The 22,062-nt window shown below is 35.8% G+C and overlaps 1 protein-coding gene across 1 annotated transcript; it reads left to right on the forward strand.

Annotated features, from left to right (window-relative positions):
• The first annotated feature begins 1,079 nt into the window (after positions 1–1,079).
• Positions 1,080–3,676, forward strand: LOC131064317 (transcription factor MYB21). Its single transcript, XM_057998418.2, has 3 exons — positions 1,080–1,549; positions 2,750–2,879; positions 3,000–3,676. Exons 1-3 carry the CDS (start codon positions 1,411–1,413, stop codon positions 3,613–3,615), a joined length of 885 nt encoding a protein of 294 aa, XP_057854401.2. The 5' UTR covers positions 1,080–1,410; the 3' UTR covers positions 3,616–3,676.
• The last annotated feature ends 18,386 nt before the right edge of the window (positions 3,677–22,062 follow it).

A 22,062-nucleotide genomic window follows, 5' to 3' on the forward strand; every position in this document is an offset into this window, starting at 1 on the left:
AAAGTTAGACTTCTGTGATCATTCTCCATCTCTTAATACAATAGCTTTCTCCACTTAGCCACCTTATTCTTTCCTTTTCTCTTTAAAATTGATGCTTAAAACTTATTCTTTAGTATACCTTTTTTTGCCAACCTTTACATATAACGTTTATTCATAAGAAATAATATTAAATTTATAAATTATTTGACTTTCAATCTAAAAAAAAATAAAAATCTATTTACTATTTAAAATATCAAAAACTTTAAAATAATAAAAAAATATTAGTTTAAAAAATTATAAATAATAGATATATACTAATTATTTAGTTTCAACCTTAATAGACAATAAAAGAGTACTAAAAGTTTTTTATTATTTAAAACATTAAATAAAAAACTCTAATATCTAAGATGTTGGCTTTTACTTTAAATCTAATAAACAGTAAAAAGTAGTGAAGACTTATTTGTTATTCTGAAAAGAATTGATAACTAACAGCGTTTAATAAATTAACAAATTATGTGTCGATTTTTTTAAAGTATGAAGAATAATTTTTTTTTATTGAATTAAAAATAAGATTACAAAGAATAACAGCTACAACTCTAAAAGTAGTAAAGATTAAAATTTATATATGCCAAACAAACATTTGAGAGACGTGAGAGGAATACTTGTCAAAGAGATTGGTGCATTTGCAGATGTGCACACCATACCGTTGCCATAATGCGCTGGGTCCCACCACATGCAGTACAAAACTTTTGTGCAAATCAAACAGGCTGGATGAATCTTTGTGGCCCTCCACACCGAAGCCCATTTTTTCTTCTCTTGCTGTGATTTTTGAAGAGCGTATGGAGCAATCATAAGGAGCACCACTAACAATAATAGGGCATCGCCACGAGTCAACGTCTAAAAAGCCAGGCTAGATGGCCAATTATTTCCACTTTCAGATACATGGAATGGGAATTTTGTTTGTGGTTTTCCTCGTCAAATCATTCTCTTTCGTTTTCAGTAAGAAAAAAAGTAATGGCGATGATCATTAGTACAACAATCAATGGAATTTGTTATCTTAGATTTCTATATATACACGGCTTGTATTTACAATTACATGCAAAGGAGGTGGTTATTTCTTTATGGTTTGTTGGGTTCTGAGATTTTTTTCGTTTTCATGCTCAATCCCAATCGATCAAGAAGTTGGTTTGAATTGGGAAGCAATTCAAATCAAGTCAGAGAAATATGTACGACTTGGAGAATGCGGTTTGAACACTCACTGGGAAATACCCAAACGCCATATTTATACTGCCCTCTCAAACGTATAAATATTGAACAGCTTCACGGTCTGGTGGAGGGGTAGTTCTAATAGAAGAGCCAAAGGCATTGTTTGTCAATGCGTGTGGAATTGATAAGGGGGGATTAGAGTTAAGGAAGGAACATATTTCAGAGATGAGTTCGAGATGGTCTCTGTGTGCAGAGAAAGGAAAGTTAAAGAAGGGGCCATGGACGTTCGAGGAAGATATTCGTCTCTTACGCTATATTAAAATTCATGGTGATGGCCGCTGGAGCACTTTAGCTAAGGCAGCTGGTACTCATTACTATTTCTAATCTATTATTAAATTTGTTGTTATTATCTGTGTTGTTATGATCTGTGTTGGTGATTTTATCATGCGTGTCACTGTCTATGTACTTTAATCCTTTCAAGTTGACGAACAGTTGCATGCTTCAATGTCTTTGCTATGGTGACGAGCACGACCATTCATGGCATTAATCTCTTCTAAGCTGGGCAGAATAATCTCATATATTTTAATTGAAAAGTGGTAAAAGTTTTATTTGTTTACTGTATGTCTTTTGCTTTTTATGTCTGCAACTATTCTGATCTTTGTTGCTTATTCTATATAAGAAATAGCGGCATGAAGCTTATCTACATACATGCACTTAAGATTCGATTAGCAGTGGAATCTATAGCGAGAAGCGAAAAGTTCTTATCCATACAAATTGTACAGACTCGTTTTCTTCAAAATGTTGAGGATATATTCATAGATTCTCTAGAATTCTAGCCCCATCCTTAGTTAGCAGGCTAGATGAACACCTGGGTTATTTAAATCGCTCATCTCTCTGTCTTCCTCGACTGTTGTGATATTATTCAATTCCTATGTTTTCAATCCGTCAATACTTTGATAGTAAAGCATTACTTCATATAATCTACTATATGAGAAGTAATGCAGACTCTAAGATTACAAGCATCTTTAACAGAGTTTTTTCTTGTTTGGTTGTTTCAGGATTAGATTGCATGCATTTTTTTCTTTAATCTTTTGAAGAGAGTATAAGGAGAAAATGGGCTGGTTGTAAACCTAAACAGAGTAAAAGGAAAGAGAAGGTTGATCATCTCTCTTCAACCTTCTCTTTCTTTTTAGTCTGTTTAAATCTGCAATCAGTCCATTTTTAATTTCCTTATGCTCTCTGTCATCTTGATAATAGATGATAGAACTGATCTGAAACGTTGATGTAAGAAAATATATGTAATCTAATTTAAAAACAACAACAAATTTAATTTCATAAATTGTAAAAATCAACTAACAATAGTAAAATTAAAATTATTATTAATGTTCAATACAAATTGAACATAATATTTAATATGAGAAACATGGGCAAGTTGGGACTAAAACGTTTGACAACTAACAGAGTTAGTGAGGTGTTATTAATTTTCTATTTTTTATTTCACAATTTTGAAATCCATATATGTTATGTCAAGAATTGTTGGCTAAATTCATTTCACATTGTACAGGGCTACAGAGATGCGGAAAAAGTTGCAGATTGAGGTGGGTAAATTATCTGCGTCCCGGTATTAAGCGTGGCAATATTACTCCTGAAGAAGAAGGCATCATAATTGACCTTCATGGCCGCTGGGGTAACAGGTAGACGATTTTATATTGATCTATGTCTTTCATTAACGTTTCATGACTTGCTAGCTCATTTTTTTTTGTGAGATTTCATTATGTTTTTGTATTGAATAGATGTATGGCGTGCTTCTACAGGTGGTCATTGATAGCAGAAAGGATCCCAGGGCGAACGGACAATGAGATAAAGAACTACTGGAGGTCTCATCTGAAAAAGAAGCTTCAAAATTCAACACAAACCCAGCACATTGAGGATCAAAATTGTTGTCCTGAAGCACACGTGGAAGCTAAGCAAGTCATCCTCCCAGAACAAAGCCTCGAGGTTTTCACAGGCAGCGAAATTAGGACTCCACTTTTGTACGAGCATAATGAGAATGATGCCTCAGTCAAGGTGGAGACTCCAACGAACAAGATGTGCATTGAGGAAGTGATTAAAGATATGGAGCAAGTGCAAGTACAAGGAGGAGAAGCTTCTTTTGTAGAAGGAAGCATTCAGAATGACATGGGCATAGCGGGAAATGATGTAGTTGAACTTTATAGGATGCTGTATTCATTTCCATCTGGAATTCCAATAGAAAGTTATGCAAACGCAGTCTATGAAGCTTCTTGCTCTGCTAATCCTGAATTAATGTATCCCACAAATGAGTGTGAATTAGATTCGGGATCAGATATTATGCTTTGGAACATGGAACCAGACATGCCAGCTGTATCTACCATCCATTTCAATGGACAAACCCCCTACCCTTCCTTGTGAATTAGTTGTGTCAAGTCACTCCCCATCAAATGTAAACTCAAGACAAAAATAATCAATACAAACCAACTACGTGGTAAATTCCATGTTTTTTTTGTAAATGAAGTTCATTTTCTAATTTGTTATATTTTATGTGCTTTCTTTATGTGATAGCAATGGTTTTTCTATTCCCCAGTTGACTGGTTCTTTTTAAAGAAAAATTTAAAGTGTTATTATCACGAGAAAAGTCTATACCGGATTAACTTGTCATAAAAAGTGGTTTCAAAATCTCTGTCATTCTTTTGATTTAGAAAAAAAGCGAGAAGCTGTAGAAAAACTATTTTGTATCGTATTCTTAGATTTCTTATTTTGTATAAAGATGTCATGGAAGTGAAGAGTTTAAATAGTTATGTGTTATAGTCAATGTATTGGTTTTTTAATGATCCTTACAATAAGACATAAATAGGTTTTTATTTATAATTTAATAATATTATAATGTCAAAAGAGAAAATATAACTTATAAGAAACTACAAAATAAAGTAGAAAGGAAGAAAATTAAAAATAATAATGAGTATTTATCTCTATAGGGTTGTAATGATGATACTTGTTTTGTAATTGAAAAATCAATAAAAATTTGATAGCAGATATTCCAAGCATTAAAAATTAAGGATTGAATAATTTGACAACATTATTGATGTGGAAATGATATATCCTTAAAACAACATGATGATTCATTAAGATTAAATTCAAAGGATGTTTTATATTTGGAGATGCTTTAGATTTAAGCTTTGATGAATTTGTTGTTTCAATGGATGATGGGATGCACACCGAAGAGGATGGGGACATTTGAAGAATATGGGTATGTTCTTGAAATGGATGAGAGTGAAATTAGTAAATGGATGAATATATGTGGATTTGAGTGATTGAGAAAGGAGGTTAAAGGATGAATGTTTAGAAAAAAATGGATGAAGATGAAAATTATAAGATCTAGACGAAGAGAAGAATTAGAATGGGTACGGTAATTGGTTTCCAAGAATTAGGTGGGGATGATAGACTTATTAGACGAACACGCTTTATTATGACTAATAGTATTAGAAATAAAAATGAACTAGTATCAAATTTTCTTTGTGTATCTAATTATAGGGAGATGCTAGGAATTTGCAAAGAGATTTGAATGTGTTTGAAAAATATGCAATATTTTAGACAAATATTATCCATTTCATGATATAACGTACATTAATAATGATGCAACATAGACACACATAAACACGTGAAATGATATTAAAGATATACACAAAAATACATTAAAAGTAACAATAAAGATAAATGAAAAGATGATAGTTATGCCCCAATGATCATAACTTAGAGATGTCATATAGTATAAAGAACAATGATTTCTTTGGAGAAGGATGAATGCCAAAATTTTCTTATTGATAACATTAGTAAGAGGAATTGCTTTTACCCCCTTAGTGAAGTGTTTGGTAGTGTTTATAATGTGCATATGATTGTTATAGGAGGAGGCATTTATCTTGCCAATGAGGTAAAATCCCCATTTCGAGAAGACACAAGGAGTAGTTACCAACAAGGTCACATATTATATTACATATCAATAAAGAGAAGGAACTTTTTTAGAAATTTCATGAGTAGAGATTGTGAATCCTCTAGAGGTGCTACTACTAATTGATTGATGGCAATTTGTCATTAAATTTATTTCTTATCAAAATAATAAATTTTCAAATTCAGTAAGAATCAACACCTTTTTTCCTCATAATATATTACTATCATTTTAGAGAGATTATATTTAAATGTAATTATCCTTGCAATGATCTTAGTATTATGTGAGAGGATATAATATTTGAGTAGGTATGAAGGAAATACCATATCTGGGTAAGTTCTTTTGATGGGTGTGTATTAGCATTCATGACTTACTGTCATGACCCATTTTAGACGAATAAGTTTTAGACTAAGGTATTAAGTTAGGCACTGATATTATTTGACAATATGTTTGATGACATTATTTTTGACATTATGATGATGAATGACATTAATTATATTTAATATTTGATGCTTGATGACATGATATTAATGCAATGTTAATTAATTAATATTATTGATGGTAATTTTAATCTGATGTTAATTATGTGACAATGAACTGATAAATTTTATATGTTTGTCTTCCATGTTGAAAATGGAGGTGAGTCTGATGGCAATGGAGACACTACATCCGAAGATAGAGATTCTTATATGATGCCTTATCCTTTGGACTAATGTATTATGTAATATTATATGATTGTACTTATGATGAAAATGTGAAAATGACCTATGAGTTCTAATGATGTAAATGCGATAGGAATTTTCCATGCAATATATAACTAACTGAAAAGTAAGGAAACACTAACCCGCTAACCTACCAACATGTGCATGACTCGTGGATTATGTGTTTCCATGCTTAGTTTCTATCTTTCATTTCATGAATGCATGGTTATGATCATGTTTATTTAATTTTTCTAAGTTACTTTGATCATATGCATGAATCATTGCTTATGTGCTTTTTGATTAGTTCATCTATCATTTCAATTATGAATCCTAAATGCTAGGGATTAAGGGTAATAATGTGATAAGTTGTCCTTACTCATATGGTCATTAAATAGTCATCAAGTTGACATTGCATTTCATATTTTTCATGCACATTAACTTTTGATTATCTTTAATTTATCTTATCCATATGATCGCTAACTCATTGGTTGAAATATTTATCCATGATATTTCCTATTCCTTCATACTTGTTAACTATAGTTCTTACTGGGTGTTGAATATTAAATTTTGCGCTTATATTAATGGAAATTTGTTATTCATTTGTGATAAACGTATGTAGACTCCAATAAATGTATGTTAGATTTAATTAGGATTTAATTAAGTTAGTTATTCTAAGGTCAGGACTAGTGGGTCCTTATATTTTGGTATCAGAGCTCTAGGTTCTACACTAGGACCTTGAGTTCGCTACATTAGGTTGGGATAATTAATCGCTCTCAGGACGCAATACCCTTTTTGCATATAAGTTCTAGAATTTATGTGCATGTGTATTATGTGTTTGCCTTGTTTGAATTTGATTTAGAACCTTGAATGTTTGAATGGCATATCCATAGAAGATGTTTGTGTTGAATGGTTCATTTTAATGATGATTGTACCTTGCATGAAAAATAAAATGAGATGTTTGATTTATACTTGTGAATGCATGATCCCTTTTAATGATGCATCATTTTATAAAAGACCCTAAAATTTTATCCACATTGGTGCTTTGGAAACACCTTACCGTATCATTAATAAAATTGTAAAATAGGTGTAGATTTCATTTTGCTCGTGGCTTGAAATTGTAAAGGTTTATAATGGAAATTGATAGGCATGATCAATGATGATTGCTTCATATATGATAATATTATGACAATGTACTGAAGATGTCTATAAATTAAGCTCTAAGTTCAATACTGGGACTTTATGATCTACCTCACTAAAAGATGTAAATTTTGGCGTATGACAACCTTAATCAGCTAGAATGGTCACCAAAAATTACAATTGCAGTGGGAGCATGGATGGCATGAACCATACTCTAGACGAGAGGTTGGACCAAACTATTAAATCCCTGATTAAACTAGGGTAAAGGGTACAACTCCTAGAACGAGAGATCGAGAGAATTAAAGACCAGAATAGGAACCAAAACCAAGAAGGTAGTATGATTGATGTCCTAGTGGCTATATTTTTGGGTATGGAATAAGTTTTCAAAAGGATAATTCAACAATAGATAAATAATAATCAACAGACTAGGAACATGAATAGAGACAACCATATTGGTGTTGGATATTGCTCCTGCTAGGACATGTTGTTATCATTGATGTCAACATATTCCTGTTGTAAAGTGGAAAATTGAACCCTAGTGATTCCCCACCTAGGAGAGAGAAAGGAAATCACTAGGATGATTTTCACTTGGGAGATACTTTACATTCAAAAGAGGGATTGAATCCACTAGATCCAAATCCAAGGGAAGCAAAGATATGAATTCCAAGTGGATTACAAGTGTTGGAGTGTAATTTGCCCTCTTTTGTAAATAGAAGAGTTGACTTGTCGACTATGCAGAAAAGAGAGATTAAATGGGTGAAATGAGGAGCTATCGGTTCGGGACCGCGTTGTAACTTCGGATCTGAGATATTTAGACTGATACGGATATGCCCTGCGAATTTGAGGAAAATTTATCAGGACCGCACTGAAAGTGTCCACGGTCCTCCAAAAAATCCGTGAAACAAAAAAGGGTTTTTATGTCTCTGCAAATGAAGCCTAAACCTACAATTACAGATGCATACCTACAACCTACAAACATAAAATAAGGGAAGAAGGGTTGTGGATAGGGGTTTGCCTCATTCAAACCCTGGTTGAGGAATCAACCTTGAAAGAAAGTAATTGAAAATGCTTAAATGTAAATAATAGAAATGTATACCTTGTAGATTTGCAATTTGTTGATGATGATTACTTTGCTTCTTGAATGTAATCATAATTTTTGCATGAAATGGAATGTAACATGACAAAACCCTAACACAGGCATATGCTTGCAAATGATTGTTGTAATGTTGCTCCAATGGATGAATGAAGAAGACACATGAAGAAGAAGACTTGATGGGTGCTTGATGAAGACCTTTCGCTTGAATTTTGCCTATCGTGTATTTCATGTATATCCTCTATATGCAAATGTGAGGACCAACTCCCCTTTTATACATACCTCCGAAGATTAATTCATCTCACCAAAGTCCGACATCGGGGGGATTTGGAATATCGAAATGCAGATAGGACTAGAGGGACCTATCTTGGGGCCAGCCTAAGAGGTGGGGACAGAGGCACCATGCCCCTATCCTAGGAGGACAGGGTCACCACGTCCCTATCCTACACTATCTTGGGGTCTAGACAAGGTCCTAAGGCCATCTCAGGGATTAAACAAGGAGAGGTTCAAGGTGAAAATGCAAAGAGAAGTCTCAGTTGGGAAGGAAGATTTCGTCGCCAAGGTGAGGACCTTAAATGTGGTTAAATTTGCTAGGGTCGCAATTTTATGACAATACATTTAGCCCCCACTTTAGCGGGAGTATGGCTTACGCCAAAACTGTCGGTAAAGTAGAATAAAGAAAGATGAAGATGAGAAATGTGGAGTAATACCACATAGATTATAAGACATCACTAATCTTGAGGAATAAAGCCCCCAATGTTGGGATCTTAATTCACTCAAAAATATGCAAGAGCATAGGACAAAAGGAACATGACAAACACAAGACCACAACTAGCCGAAGAGACCTCGATACTCAAATATCTCAACAACTAATTGAAACAAAAAGACAAATGCCATCACATAAATACGAGTGATCACATAGAATAGCAAAGCTGACATCATCCATGAACCATCAATAGTAAAACTATGGACTCATGAGAGGAAGGAGAGAGAGGACATGAATACACACTTTAGTGATCCATGAGAATAAAGGTGAACAAGAGAGAAACCATGGACATCTCGCCCCTAAAACTAGGTGATCCATGGAGATAAGGACATGGAAATCTAGCCCGCAGAGTCTGTTTGGGTGATCCATGTAAGGGAGGAGAGTGAGAGCACTGTTAGTTCCACCCAACCTCAAGTGTGTGTGTGTGTGCAAGTGAGGTTCAAAGCACCTCATAGGTCTATGCCCGAGTACACTACAAACTATATAGAATGTATAGTAAAAGTGTAAAGAAAGGTGTGATATCTCGCTCTAAGAGTCTATTCTTTGGTTCTGAGAATAATTACCTTGCATAAGAGAAAAGTGGCATTATCTCACTTTAAGAGTCTTTTCTCTAGTTCCAAGAATAACTCACTGTACAAGAAAAAAAGTGAAGACAACTTGCTCTAAGAGTCTGTGCTCTAGTTCTGAGAATGACCCACTGTACCAGGAAAAAGTAGTGTCATCTCACTCTAAGAGTCTAAGCTCAGGTTTTGAGAATGACCTATTGTACAAGAGAAAAGTGAAGACACCTTTCTCTAAGAGGCTACCCTCTAGTTCCAAGAATGTCCCATTGTACAATGCACAAGAGAAGTATGGTACAAAGGAGCAGTGTGGGTGCCCCCCCTTAAGATGTCAACATAGGTTGATATTCATATTTTAAATAAAATAGAACAAGGATACCTACCTTAATCAAAAAGGAGATATCAATTATGCAACAATGTCATAAATCCAAGCAAGAGAGGTAATACTCTTCAAGCAAGGATAAGATAGTTTAAAAGAGATATCTTATTGTAAGTGTAAAGGAGATCCTTGGAGGAGATGAGATCTTTGTTCAAAAGACATCTCCCTCCAAGAGGAATTGTCTTAGATATATATAATCTTCTAGAACAAATCAAAGAAGAGAAAAAGAGTGCATTCCTTACCCCTATTCCTAGGTGAAAGGGATTCATGATGAAGGATGACTCAATTTTAACCCAATGGGGATGGGTAAATTTATTATAGATGTACATAACCAAGTGTGAAAGAGGTTATAGTCAAGGACTTACACCTCTTATATATAAGAGAGAACCCTTGAGAAAACAACAACAATTCCACACAAGGAATGACATCAAGTAATAAAACTTACACCATCCACAACATAGGAAAGAGTGGATCCTTAGAGAAAGAGAGAGAGATCATTTCCCGCCAAGTGTAGGACAATGAGAAGAATTACACAACTTATAGAGAGAGACTACTCATAAGAGACATACCATTTCAAGCAAGGAATACATCCTAACCAAGGAACAGACATGCGCTCACATAAAGGATAACTCCATTCAAGAAAGGACATCAAGTTATGAATAACACAATAGAAGAGGTAATTTTGCAAAGAGAGAGAAAGAAGAAGATGAAGGTTCCCAAAAGTTCTCTAAGGAGAGATTGTTCATAATAGACGCACCATTTCAAGAAAGGAGAAGATCCCACTCATGGAACAGACATGCACTCGCATGAAGGAATACTCCATGCAAGAAAGGACATCAAGTTTATGAATAATGTACTCCATAAAGAAAATAGTGAAACCTTAGAAAGAGAGAAAGGAATATTCTTTCCCTCCAAGCCTAGAGGCAAGAATAAATAGACTATTATGTTGCTCACTAAGTATGATTGTACCTGAAATTGTACCACCATGAATGACAAGGATCCCCCAATAGGTAGGATATCTATGTCACATAGTGAGGAGAAACATAATAGGAACTTGAATGTTATTTTAAATGATCATGATGAATATGCCATTCATTGTCAGATGTTATTTTTAACATGTCTGAATCAATGTAATGTTGTATTTGTGTTTTCAAAGCTTGACACTTATTAGTAGAATGGCCATGGGTTTGATGATATTTATAAAAAAAAGAAGTTTGAGAATGTTGTTTATGTTTTATTGTTTATTGAGGACAAAGAGGAGATATTAAGTTGGAATTTAGAAGATTGGTCAACACATTTTCTTGTTGTAACTCTTAGGGGGAATTGGATTGAAGTTTAAAGAGGCCCAATCAATTTCAAGATTTGTGTTAAGAGAAAAATTTAGAATATGAAATTTAGGCATCTTAGACTTTCTAGAAAAGGTTGGAGTGAAATCTAAGGACCCCCAATCATCCTCTAAGAGTTCTTATTTAGGAACTTCTTTGGTAGGAGATGGTGTAGCTGAGTGAATTGAAGAGAGGATTGTAGGAACTAAGAAAGCATACGATGCTTCACTTATGTTCTCATTAACTACCTCATTACTATATGTGTAAGGCACAACATGATAATCAGGAAGAATTTTTGATTTCCTAGGAACATGCATGGAATTTATTTGATTTTTGTTAGGCTCTTGAATTTTGGGAGAGAGAGAATTATGATGAGAAATAATATCATCCTCTTGTTCTCAGATATCTTTATGTTCAAGACACTCATTAGGAAAATGACTATCATATGTAATTAATGCTTCATCTTTAGAGGGAAGATCATGAAAAGAAGGTGTGGTATCTCTAGGATAAGTAGCCATAATATCATCCTCTTGCACCAAATAATCCTTATGAGGGAGGTAGTTTTTAGGAGAAGGAACACAATTCTTCAAAGATTCATCTTTAGGAGGGAGATCTTTGAAAGAAGTGTCCATATTCCCTTTTTGCACTAATGTGCCCTCATTAATGAGATCAATTTTGGGAGAGAGGAAATCATAGCTATAAATGAAAGGGAGAACTAAATTATCATCATATGCATGAAAGGTAACATCATGAACATCTTTAATGTAACTTGAAATTGAATTAGCAAAAGAAGATAAGAACTACATATGTACTTATGATCAAACAAGAAACTCATATGTCATTTAACCATAATAATGTTCACCCAATACATGCATAGAAAATTGAATAAAGGAGAGAATATGGAATTTGAATTGCAAATGTGAAATTTGAATTTGAAATTTGAAACTTGCAAAATAATTGAATAATTCAAAATTCTATGAAAATTGATTATTCATTTAAATGAACAAATTGATTGAAAGAATAATAATGCAATCTCCTAGGAAATTGAAATTTTAAAATTAGGATTATGTAAAAAAAATAACCTCTTAATTTTAAAATTTAAAATTATCCAAAAGAGTTTAAAATTAGGGCCTATTGAAAAACCTCTTAATTTTAAAATTTAAAATTAGGGTTGTTCTTAATTAACCACTTAATTTTAAACTATATCTTAAAAATTGAAATGTTGAAAGTGGAGATTGTTTTTTATTTTAGAGGGATCAAAATTCAACAAAATTAGCCAATTTTCTGGATTGAAGCAAATGAATACAGTCATAACAGTCTCCCGAAATTTCAGAAAAAAAGCCAAGGACTATGTTGAAACTGCACACGGTCTGACCAATTTTTTTTGAAATTTTTAAGGATGACAACTATGAAGATTTGAGAGCTAACCCAAAAAAATTGATTGATTTTACGATCTCTAGATAGGTGAAATTAAGGTTTGAATGTTGAAATAGGACCTTATTAGGGTTTTGAGAAAATTGAGGAATTGACTTGCAAATTTGAAAAAGGTCACACCTAATGGATAAGGCCACCTTAGATGATGTTTAGAAAACTGAAATTGTGGGAAAATGATTGAGATTTGCACAAAATCCTATTAATTTTAAAAATTAGGGTTTTAGGACCTAACCACTTAATTTTAAAATTTTGAATTTTGGGAAAAGGAGGGAAACTGAAAATTTGAATTTTAGGCAAGAAGACAAGTCTAAAAATAATGATAAATCTGAAAATTGAAGTAAGATCCAAGTTTTGCACAAATTCAATTTCAAATCGACCTTAGGAGGTTTAAAAATTGATAAAATCAACCAAGTTCCTAGATTTAAGTAGGAAAATACAGTCAATTTTGACTCCCAAAATTTCAGGAAAAAAGATAGGGACCATCTGCAAAGTGCACTCGGTCCGACCAACTTTTTTTGCAATTTTCAAGGATGATAGAAATTATGACTTTATTGCAGAATCCAAAAAAATAGCTAATTTGGAGATGTCTAGATCAGTCAAATTAACAGTCAAAGTTTGAAATAGAAGATTCTTAAAAATTAGGGTTTTACTATTAAACCACTTAATTTTCAGAATGAAAAGACAGATTTGAATTGCAAATTTGAAATAAAAATCAAATCTGAAACAAGCAACTTGTTGGCCATTTGGTGGAACTAATTATGTGTTGCATTGATGTTTTGTCATTGATGCCAACACTAGCTGTTTGGATGCTTTACTGACACCCTTCTGGTCTTGGTAGGTTGATTGGTTTTTGATTGGTTTGGATCCGGTAGGCTCTGGTATAGTTTGGTTATGAAATTAGCTTATTCATGATACTCATGTTCATATTCAATCAGTTGGTTTTGGTCTGGTGATCGGATGCTATCATGTTTGCTTAGAAGCTTGCCTTCTAGTTCCAATGAGGGTTTCATCAGAAGAGATTTTTATGAAGATCTTTGATGAATTGCATAAGTGGTGTTGGTGCAGCTTCTGGTGGAGCTCTAGGATGTTGATGATGATCATGTTTGAGTATTGGCGAATGGAGATCATCACTGTAGCATATGGACCTATACTGGGTCCCAGTTGATCTAGGTTATGGACTGACTTTAATGTAACGTGTGGATTGGACCTCTCGATGTGTTTCTGGGATGTCTTATGTGTTGGATATTGTTTGTTTGGTCTAAGGCCGACATGTTTTGTAATTATGTAATTAGTTTATTGTCTGGTGGCCAATCTGATTGTTTATGGTTGAGGGTTTGTATATATAGATGTAAGATCTCATTGTAGATCATATGGTAGAGATCATGGTTATGGGAAAGGGATGTAATGTACAAATAATGTAATATCATTTAGGCAGAGGATTTGGTCAATTATTGGAGATCTAATTAGGTTTATGTAAGAGGATTAGTCCTCCGGTATTGAGATTAACCAAAACTGTACTTAGGCATAGGAGATGCTATCTTTGCAGTTCAAACACTTCTCTGGATCGTAGTCTGGATTTCTATATAGTCAGTGAGCCTCCTTTTGTGATGAGAAGTGCACTCTAGGTTGTTGGCCTTCCTGCAAATGTAGACCCCTCAATTGTAATTCACATACTTACTGGAGAAGTATTATCAGACTGTGGGTAGGCTTCCCACCATGGTTTTCCCCTTTACCAAGTTTCCACGTATAAATCTTGGTGTCATGTGGATGGTATTTATTCGGTAATTATTGTTTATGCTTAATTGGTTTAACTGCATTTTGGTATTAATGTTTTGGGTTCCGGTATTAAAGTTTTAATTGCTAATGGTTCTGGTAATCTGTGACAATTGATTCAACCCCCCTCACAGGTTTATTCCAGTTATTTGAACTGTCTAACAATTGGTATCAGAGGTTTAGTCCTCTTTGCAGAAAGCTTAACTGCTTGAGGAAGATCCTATGGCATCTAACAGTTCTAGTTCATGTAGTTCTTTTGGAGCTATCCTTCAAACAGATATTCCTAGGCTTGATGAAACAAATTACACAGTATGGAAGATTCAGATGGAGACTCATCTGAGATGTCTTGGCAAGGAGATTTGGAAGATCACACAAAATGGTGCCACACCTTATAATCCGGCATCTGGCAATCCTCCTCTAGAAAACTTGGATAAGGAGCTTGAGAATGATTGTAGAGCAAGGGAAGCCCTCTTGTGTGCACTTTCTGATCAGCAAATAATGGGATTAACTGACAAATCACCTGGAAAGGCTATATGGGACAAGTTGGAGACTCTTAATGAAGGTGACCCTATAGTGAATATTGTTAAACTTGATAGTTACCGGGTGAGATATGAAAACATGAAGATGGAAGAAAATGAAAGGATTACTACATTTATGAAAAGGGTAAATGAGATTGTTATGGGAATTCAATGTTGTGGTGGAACTCTGAGCAAAGATGAAATTTTTTCTAAAGTTCTAAGAGCCCTACCACTGACTTACAAAATGAAGGCTACTGGTATTAATGAGTTGATAACAATGGCTTATACATATGTCAACAGAGATACCTTGGTTGGGAAATTATCTGCTTTTGAGCTTGAAGAATTTGGACCTTCTAGAGCTGTGAAGACTGAACCTGCTTTTCATGCATCTACATCTGCAACAGGTAAGCAAGATTGGAAAGATCTATATGCAAAGGAATTGGAAGATATGAAGAGAGAAGATGATGAGTTTGAGAAACTTGAAGCACTAAATGAGCGATAGGAAGTAAGTATAAAGGAAAAACACCTTTTAAATGTTTTGAATGTAATAAGATTGGTCATTTTGCATCTAGATGTCCTGAAAGGAATTCAAGATTTGAAGAAAGAGTTAGAAGTTATTTTAAGTCTAACCCTAGATATCAGAACAACTATAAGTACTGTTAGACACAATGTACCCCTGAGAGGGGGGTGAATCGGCGGTTCTCAATCTTTTTCCCTTTAAATATCCTATGTGAGTATATGGGTTCACAGGTCAAGCTCAATGAAGACTTGCCGGTTAGTGGGAAGACCAACACAAATACAATCACACACAAAGGACATCTCATAACACTAGTATGTACAAGGAAAACCCAAGATGGGAAAAAGCTCAGTGAGCAATGTTGCTAGAGTCTACTACTCCAATCCAGCCTCATAATCAAAAACTCTGTTACAATGTTTAGGACACCAACACAAGGAGCTACAACCCCTGATTTAGGGCACCAACCCAAGGAGCACCAACCCCTAACTTGTTTATGAGCTACAACCCAAAGGATCTACAACCCCTGCATTGAGCTACAACTTAGTGATCATAATGAAAACATCAATTACAAAAGTAGTTATTTTATTACAAATGAATCCTATAACTATTTCATATACCTTACTATGTCGGTGAGATACCTTCTCTTTTACATCGGTACATTTCTCCTATTTCTCACATTTGTTGCTTCACTATCGGTAAACTCTACAAGTTCACCTCTACTCTTCTTCTACTCTACTAGATCTCCTCCTCATTACTCTTCTCTTCACCAATACTACACTCTGTCGGGCCACTATCTGCCTTTTTTGCAGCTCTCTTCACTTCTTCTCTGTCGGTATAACCACTACTAGTTCTGCATTGCCATCGGTTGAACACTTCAACCTGGTTCTCTCTCACACTCAATCACTTCTCAGATATTCATCGAGTACTTGACTGATTTGTTCTCACATGTAGAAGTAGCACTCTCTTCTTGTATGAAGCAGCTCTACTCTCTTATCCAGCGACAACCATCTTTGTTTTTGGCTTGCATATTTAAAGACTGGTTTTCCCGCCAAAAACTAATTCAAACTTTGAGCGGTTAGGGTTTCCTCACTTACCTCGAGGAAAACCAAATCCAATCAGATCTTCCCCAATCTGATCTCTCTGACATCCAACTGTACACCTCTGCCATCATTGCACCTTCTTGACCACACCTTCTATATTTGGCAATCTGCTTTTTACATTGTTGACGGATCTCTTGGTCAAGCACCGAGATTGGTCTTGTTGTTTCCTTCATCTGCCTCAATCTTCTCAATCAATCTGAGTTGGTTCTTAGTTGTTCTTCAGACCTTGAGCCACAAATCTCTGCAAAAGATCTGCAACACGTCCCGTGATCTGTGGGATCTACCATTAATGTCGACCAACTCTGCAACTACCTTATCGGTGTTCATTCCATCTACCACTGCATGCAAGTCCACCACCTTGACTCCATGTGGCATTCATGTCGACCAACTGGCAGATTGGTTCTCAATGTCGGTCTAGATAGGATCACCGACCAAACACTCTATCGGTTCCTCTTTTTTGCCAGTTTATTAACCCTACTGGTATCTCACATTCTAGCGGTTGACACCTCATGTCTGCACTTTGTTGAACTGTCGGTGGAACACCTCAACCAGACTTCAAACATGTCTATCCAAAGCATGCACAACTTCATCAGATGGGGAGTCTTCTTCATCTATGCCGGTGGAGTGACACCTTGTCCTCTGCATGCTGCAATGTACTCATGCGACTTCCCTGTTTGTGCAACATATCTTCAAATAGGCACATGTGATCAAGCGTGGGCACATTTATTGTCAATCATTGCTTCTCATGATGATTGCATCTTCATCCAGTGGGAGTCTTACTATTCTGCAACTTCACAACATACCTTTGATATGTTCATTCTTCTCTTCCAGTGTTGATGCGATTCATGTAACATTCTTCCTCTTCATCACAAATAACATCCAAGCACCTTGGCCATCCTGCTTGTACATTAGCCATGAGCATTTCTAGGTGACAATCACTCACTTGGTTGATCTCACTTCTCCATGTCAACACATGACTTACCAGTTGACATCATTTCCTTACTGGTGATATACTGTACCAGTAGCCTAACTACCTCATCCACACAAGTCAGGCACTAACTTGTGTACCGGTAACACCAGTGGTGATTCATCCTTAACTTACCGGTATCCTGCAACACAAGGTGAGATCAAAGATATCTCAACCTGTACTCCTCCTTGATAGTGTTGCACATACATCACTCATACCGGTAGTCATTCTATACCGGTTGACATCAATGACAACACAATGCCAATAATCTCCTCCTTTGGCATTGATGTCAACTCATGTAGTATCCGAAATACTACATAATTCTTCTCCCCCTTTCTCTAATCCATGGATTATCAACACATGTAGTACATGTTGTATACTATAGAATCCTTCTCCCCCTTTGACAACAATGGCAAAGGGCACTGTCAGGATATAATTCCTCCCTGTATTTACCGGTCACTGACAAAATTATTTCTCCCCTGTTTCTTTACCGGATGTCTCTCCTCTTTCGATACAAATTGTTACATTTTGTTACATCTTCTCAAGTCACAACACCTGAGATGGAGGACTTCAACCATCAACTGACACTAATTGAGCATGCAAATTTTATACCATTTGTTAAACTACTCAATTTCAGAGGGATGTGTCAATGAACACTACTCACCTGTCGATCAAATTGCATCACCTCCCGTTTGATCCCAAATTTCTTTAGGAATCAAATGTGATTGTACTACCAATACAACCAGCCAACTGACAAGTAGGAATCAAATGTGATTGTACTATGAATACAACCAATCAAATGATAGGTAGATGCCCCTTATAAATGAAATTTTCCTGGGTATTCCTACGGTAACTTTTCTTCATCTACAGTTTTGGGCAGTCAGTGCACTTACTCTTCCAAGTTCAAACATCCCAGCTTTGCATCATAGCCACTTGAACTCCCCCTGAGTCATATATCTCAGGTCCTCATCTCTATTGGGTTCTAACACCGAGGCTCTAAACACCTCCATATATTGGTTTAGTTGTGCATATGGGATCATCTGATGATTCTTCAGCTCCATTGTTTCCACCACAACCTATGACATGATCCTAGATCTACACAATATTAAACAATGTTGTTGTTATCCTAAGAATCAAACTGGTTAGCCCAAAAACATGTAAGCCTGCATGATAAACCATCGAGTCAATATATGTCATTCAGGTCTTCATCAACACCACCTGAGACATAACTCCACATTCCATGCTATCGAGGCTAATGAAATGATCTCCAACTTCATTGCCTTACATAACCTACAAGTACATGTTAGCATTTTTGTCAGTAACATCCTGTACATACCGATTTCCTGTACTGATCCACTATCACTACCGGAGCACCTTCTTGTGACTCCTGACATTCTATGTCACTTTGTATCTAATTCCAATTGTTATCGTGTCATACATTGATACAATAGTAGCGATTCAGCTCTAATCTGTGGGTGTGTAGTCAAGTCAGTCTCTACACACACTTACCTTCTAATTTTCTTCCTTCATACTAGCAGTAACATGTTCTTACTTGTTGTCTTCATCATTGAGGGGGTGAATGATAGGTAAAGTGCATTACTCCCGCTAAGATCTCGCATCTCCTTTAGGCCTTAGGAGATATCACCTATGCATTGGATGCACAATGTCGGTCCATGGTCTTCTTCCTCCATACCTGCTTGGTCTCATTCTTCTTCCCATTTTTAGGCTTGGGAGTAGGTCTTTCCTTCTTCTACTGATGAGTCCCTCCATTTTATGATTCTCCATCACAACCATAAGTAGTTCTATAGTAGCACACAACATCCATCCCAACTTCATGTTTGGGGAATCTCTTGACATATCATTTTGACCATCTTCTTCTGGTCATGTTGTTGTGGCTAGCAACCGAAACTAGTGGACCTCTTGCTCCTACAGGGACATTTATCATTTGGTTCCATGCAGGTCTTTGACTTCCATATGCTCTATATTCCCCTTTCTGTAGAGCATAGTTATACTGGCCTCCATGTGACTGCAGGTTCCTCTTCTTGCACTCAAACTCTCTATGGCCAAATCCATTATAGTTATAACATATAATAGAAGATGGATTCTTTCTCACATAGCTAGGAGAGGGGACATGCATGTATCTACTCCTAGATACATTTTGCTCATATGCATGATGTCCATGAGATCCTATAATATTATTTCTAGCCCTCTTTCTACATTCCTGTACCCTATGGAGATAAGCATGTTGGGACTCATTAAAATTGATTCAAGTTTAGAGGCCCATTTCAAAATTTTGCTCTGTATTTCCAAATGAGTCAATCTGAATGGCCTAGTTAGAGAGAGGGCAAAATGGAGTCAGTTGAATTTCAGGGGGTAAGGCTCGGGAAGCATGCCCTACACCTTTCATTTGGCCTATTCAGTGATGTGAAACTTTCAGAATTCAATTTGGATAAGTTTATCAGGTACCCATTTCGAGGGGTGAGTTGAAAGTGCATTTTAGGCACAAATGCAGATTTAATTGAGTAGCCTACTTTGGGTGTTTATATCTTTTGCCCTGTTGATCCTCATGAATAATTTCAAAATGGATTGAATTCTATGCATAAAGGTGTACCTCCGTACAAAATTTCAAGTCTTCATGAATTCATTTGCTTAGTTTTCAAAGCTCAATATGTTCGCAATTTGTATGGTTTGACAAGCCCTTGTCTCGACAGCTAGTCGGAGCCCTGTTTTGCATAAGTGTAAAAGTTGCCTCAGTAAGTGTCATGTCGGAACGTTTGTTACAGGTTATTATGGGTATAAATGACAAGAAATGTTTCAAGTTTCAAGCCTCTGCCAATCCGTTTGATTGGTTTTCAAAAGGGTTTATTGAGCCATCTATTTCAGGGATCCGTACTTTCATTGTCGTATCAGTTAAAGTTGCTATTTTGATGAGTGTGCCATTTGCACCCAGGCAGACTTTTGGTATTTTTGAGAAAGGCATCATGTGCTGCCAGAACATTGACTTCATCAGGTCTATAGTGTCGACAAAGCCAGTTGATCATTTTCGACAATTAATATCTCTTCGCTCAGGATTCGTCTTGAAAAACTGGTTGGTAGAGTTCATGCTTGTATATCAGAGTACACACCTGTCAGATGGTGAGGTCCAGAAAGGTGCTTTGACAGGTTTGAAAATTATGTCTTCGCAATTAAATGCAAAAAATGTGGCATAAGTGCCTGAAAGTTGTAAGACTCAGTTCGATGATCCGAAAATGATACCGATCGATTCCAGAGGTATGTTTAAGGTTCTTGAAGCATTTCTAAGGTCAATTGAATGAAAATGAATTTTTTTTTAATCAGACCCACTTTGGGGCCCGATCTGGATTATGCTGGCGGATTGATCTTATTGGCGACTTTGTTTAATAAAAGATTTTCAAAATATTTAAATGCGGGTTTTGATTATGAGACATGTAATAAGAGTGATGATGAGAGACCGCGGATACTCCCAAGCAAGTATGTGACAGAGTAAAGATATTATTGGGCATTGTTGCAGGAATATGATAATAAATAAAGTATTGCAAGGAGAAAAGGAAGATTGGGGGAAAAGACAATGAAACTATTAGCAGATGAATTAGCATGTGTAAAGATCAATAGACCTTCAGCAAACATGAAAGAGAAAAAGTCATGAAATTTTCAAACAAATGCTATGGCAGATGAAATGCCAAATTCCCTTGTTGTGCATAACATAGATAAAGTAGCATTGAAGACCAACACCAAATGCAAAGTGTGAAGCCCTGCATGGATGATGAAGAGGGCAGCTTTGAAGTTTATATTAATGCAAACATTTGTGTGCTCTCCCTTCCCACATGGTATGTTCAGCAACAACAAACTCCAACAAATGCCATTTGCCAGCAGCTTCCCTACATTGAAGAAGAGGCAAATGAAATAGCAGATGTAGATGGTGTTTGGAGGGCAGCAACAAAAATTTCCAATCAAATACAACGTTGCCAGTCCTCCCTCTTTCCACACATGGTATTGGTTGCAGAAAGTTCTTCAAACAAATGTAATTCATGAAGCATTCAGCACATCATGTTGAAGGGGAAGGCATTAAAATTCAGCGTTGAAGCCTTAGACAAATACTATTGGTAGCTCCTCCTTGGCATGGCGTGGTATGGGTTAAGGTTTTAAATAAATCTTAAGCAAAATGAAAACAACAGTCCTCCCCCTCCTCTGCATGGCATGGTAAAGAACATTTTAAATTTTTAAACGAATACAAATGGTGGAAGGAGTTTGAATGAGGCAATGGGTATTGGAGTAGACATTAAGAGCTTTCAATCAAATGCAAATGAGAAAAAACACCATTAAAACATTCATAAAACCTTCAAAAGTGCAGTCCCGGGCATAAGTGCATTATCCCACACTAGTTGGGCGAGACCATTTTTTATTATTTAAAAGTAAAGCTTCACACTACCATAGTGTCAAAGCCACAAAAGGCTTTTGACACAAGGTGTTGATGGGTGCCCAAGTGGACCCCACGTGCGTAGGAATGCTTCTTGAGGCGACCAAGGAGGTCGGCTGAGCAGCGACAAGGCAGACCCCATGCAGGCATGGATCTTGAGGTAGGCAAGTTTTGTAGGAAACAAATGACTTAACTAGTGAGCAGGTTCAGA

The sequence above is a fragment of the Cryptomeria japonica genome, chromosome 3 (genome assembly GCF_030272615.1).
Source record: "Cryptomeria japonica chromosome 3, Sugi_1.0, whole genome shotgun sequence".
In the NCBI taxonomy this organism is placed as follows: Eukaryota; Viridiplantae; Streptophyta; class Pinopsida; order Cupressales; family Cupressaceae; genus Cryptomeria; species Cryptomeria japonica.

Coding starts and splice junctions, on each gene's coding strand:
- LOC131064317 (XM_057998418.2), top strand. CDS start 1,411: ATGAGTTCGAGATGGTCTCTGTGTGCAGAGAAAGGAAAGTTAAAGAAG. Junction 1,550..2,749: donor CACTTTAGCTAAGGCAGCTG/GTACTCATTACT, acceptor CACATTGTACAG/GGCTACAGAGATGCGGAAAA. Junction 2,880..2,999: donor CATGGCCGCTGGGGTAACAG/GTAGACGATTTT, acceptor GTGCTTCTACAG/GTGGTCATTGATAGCAGAAA.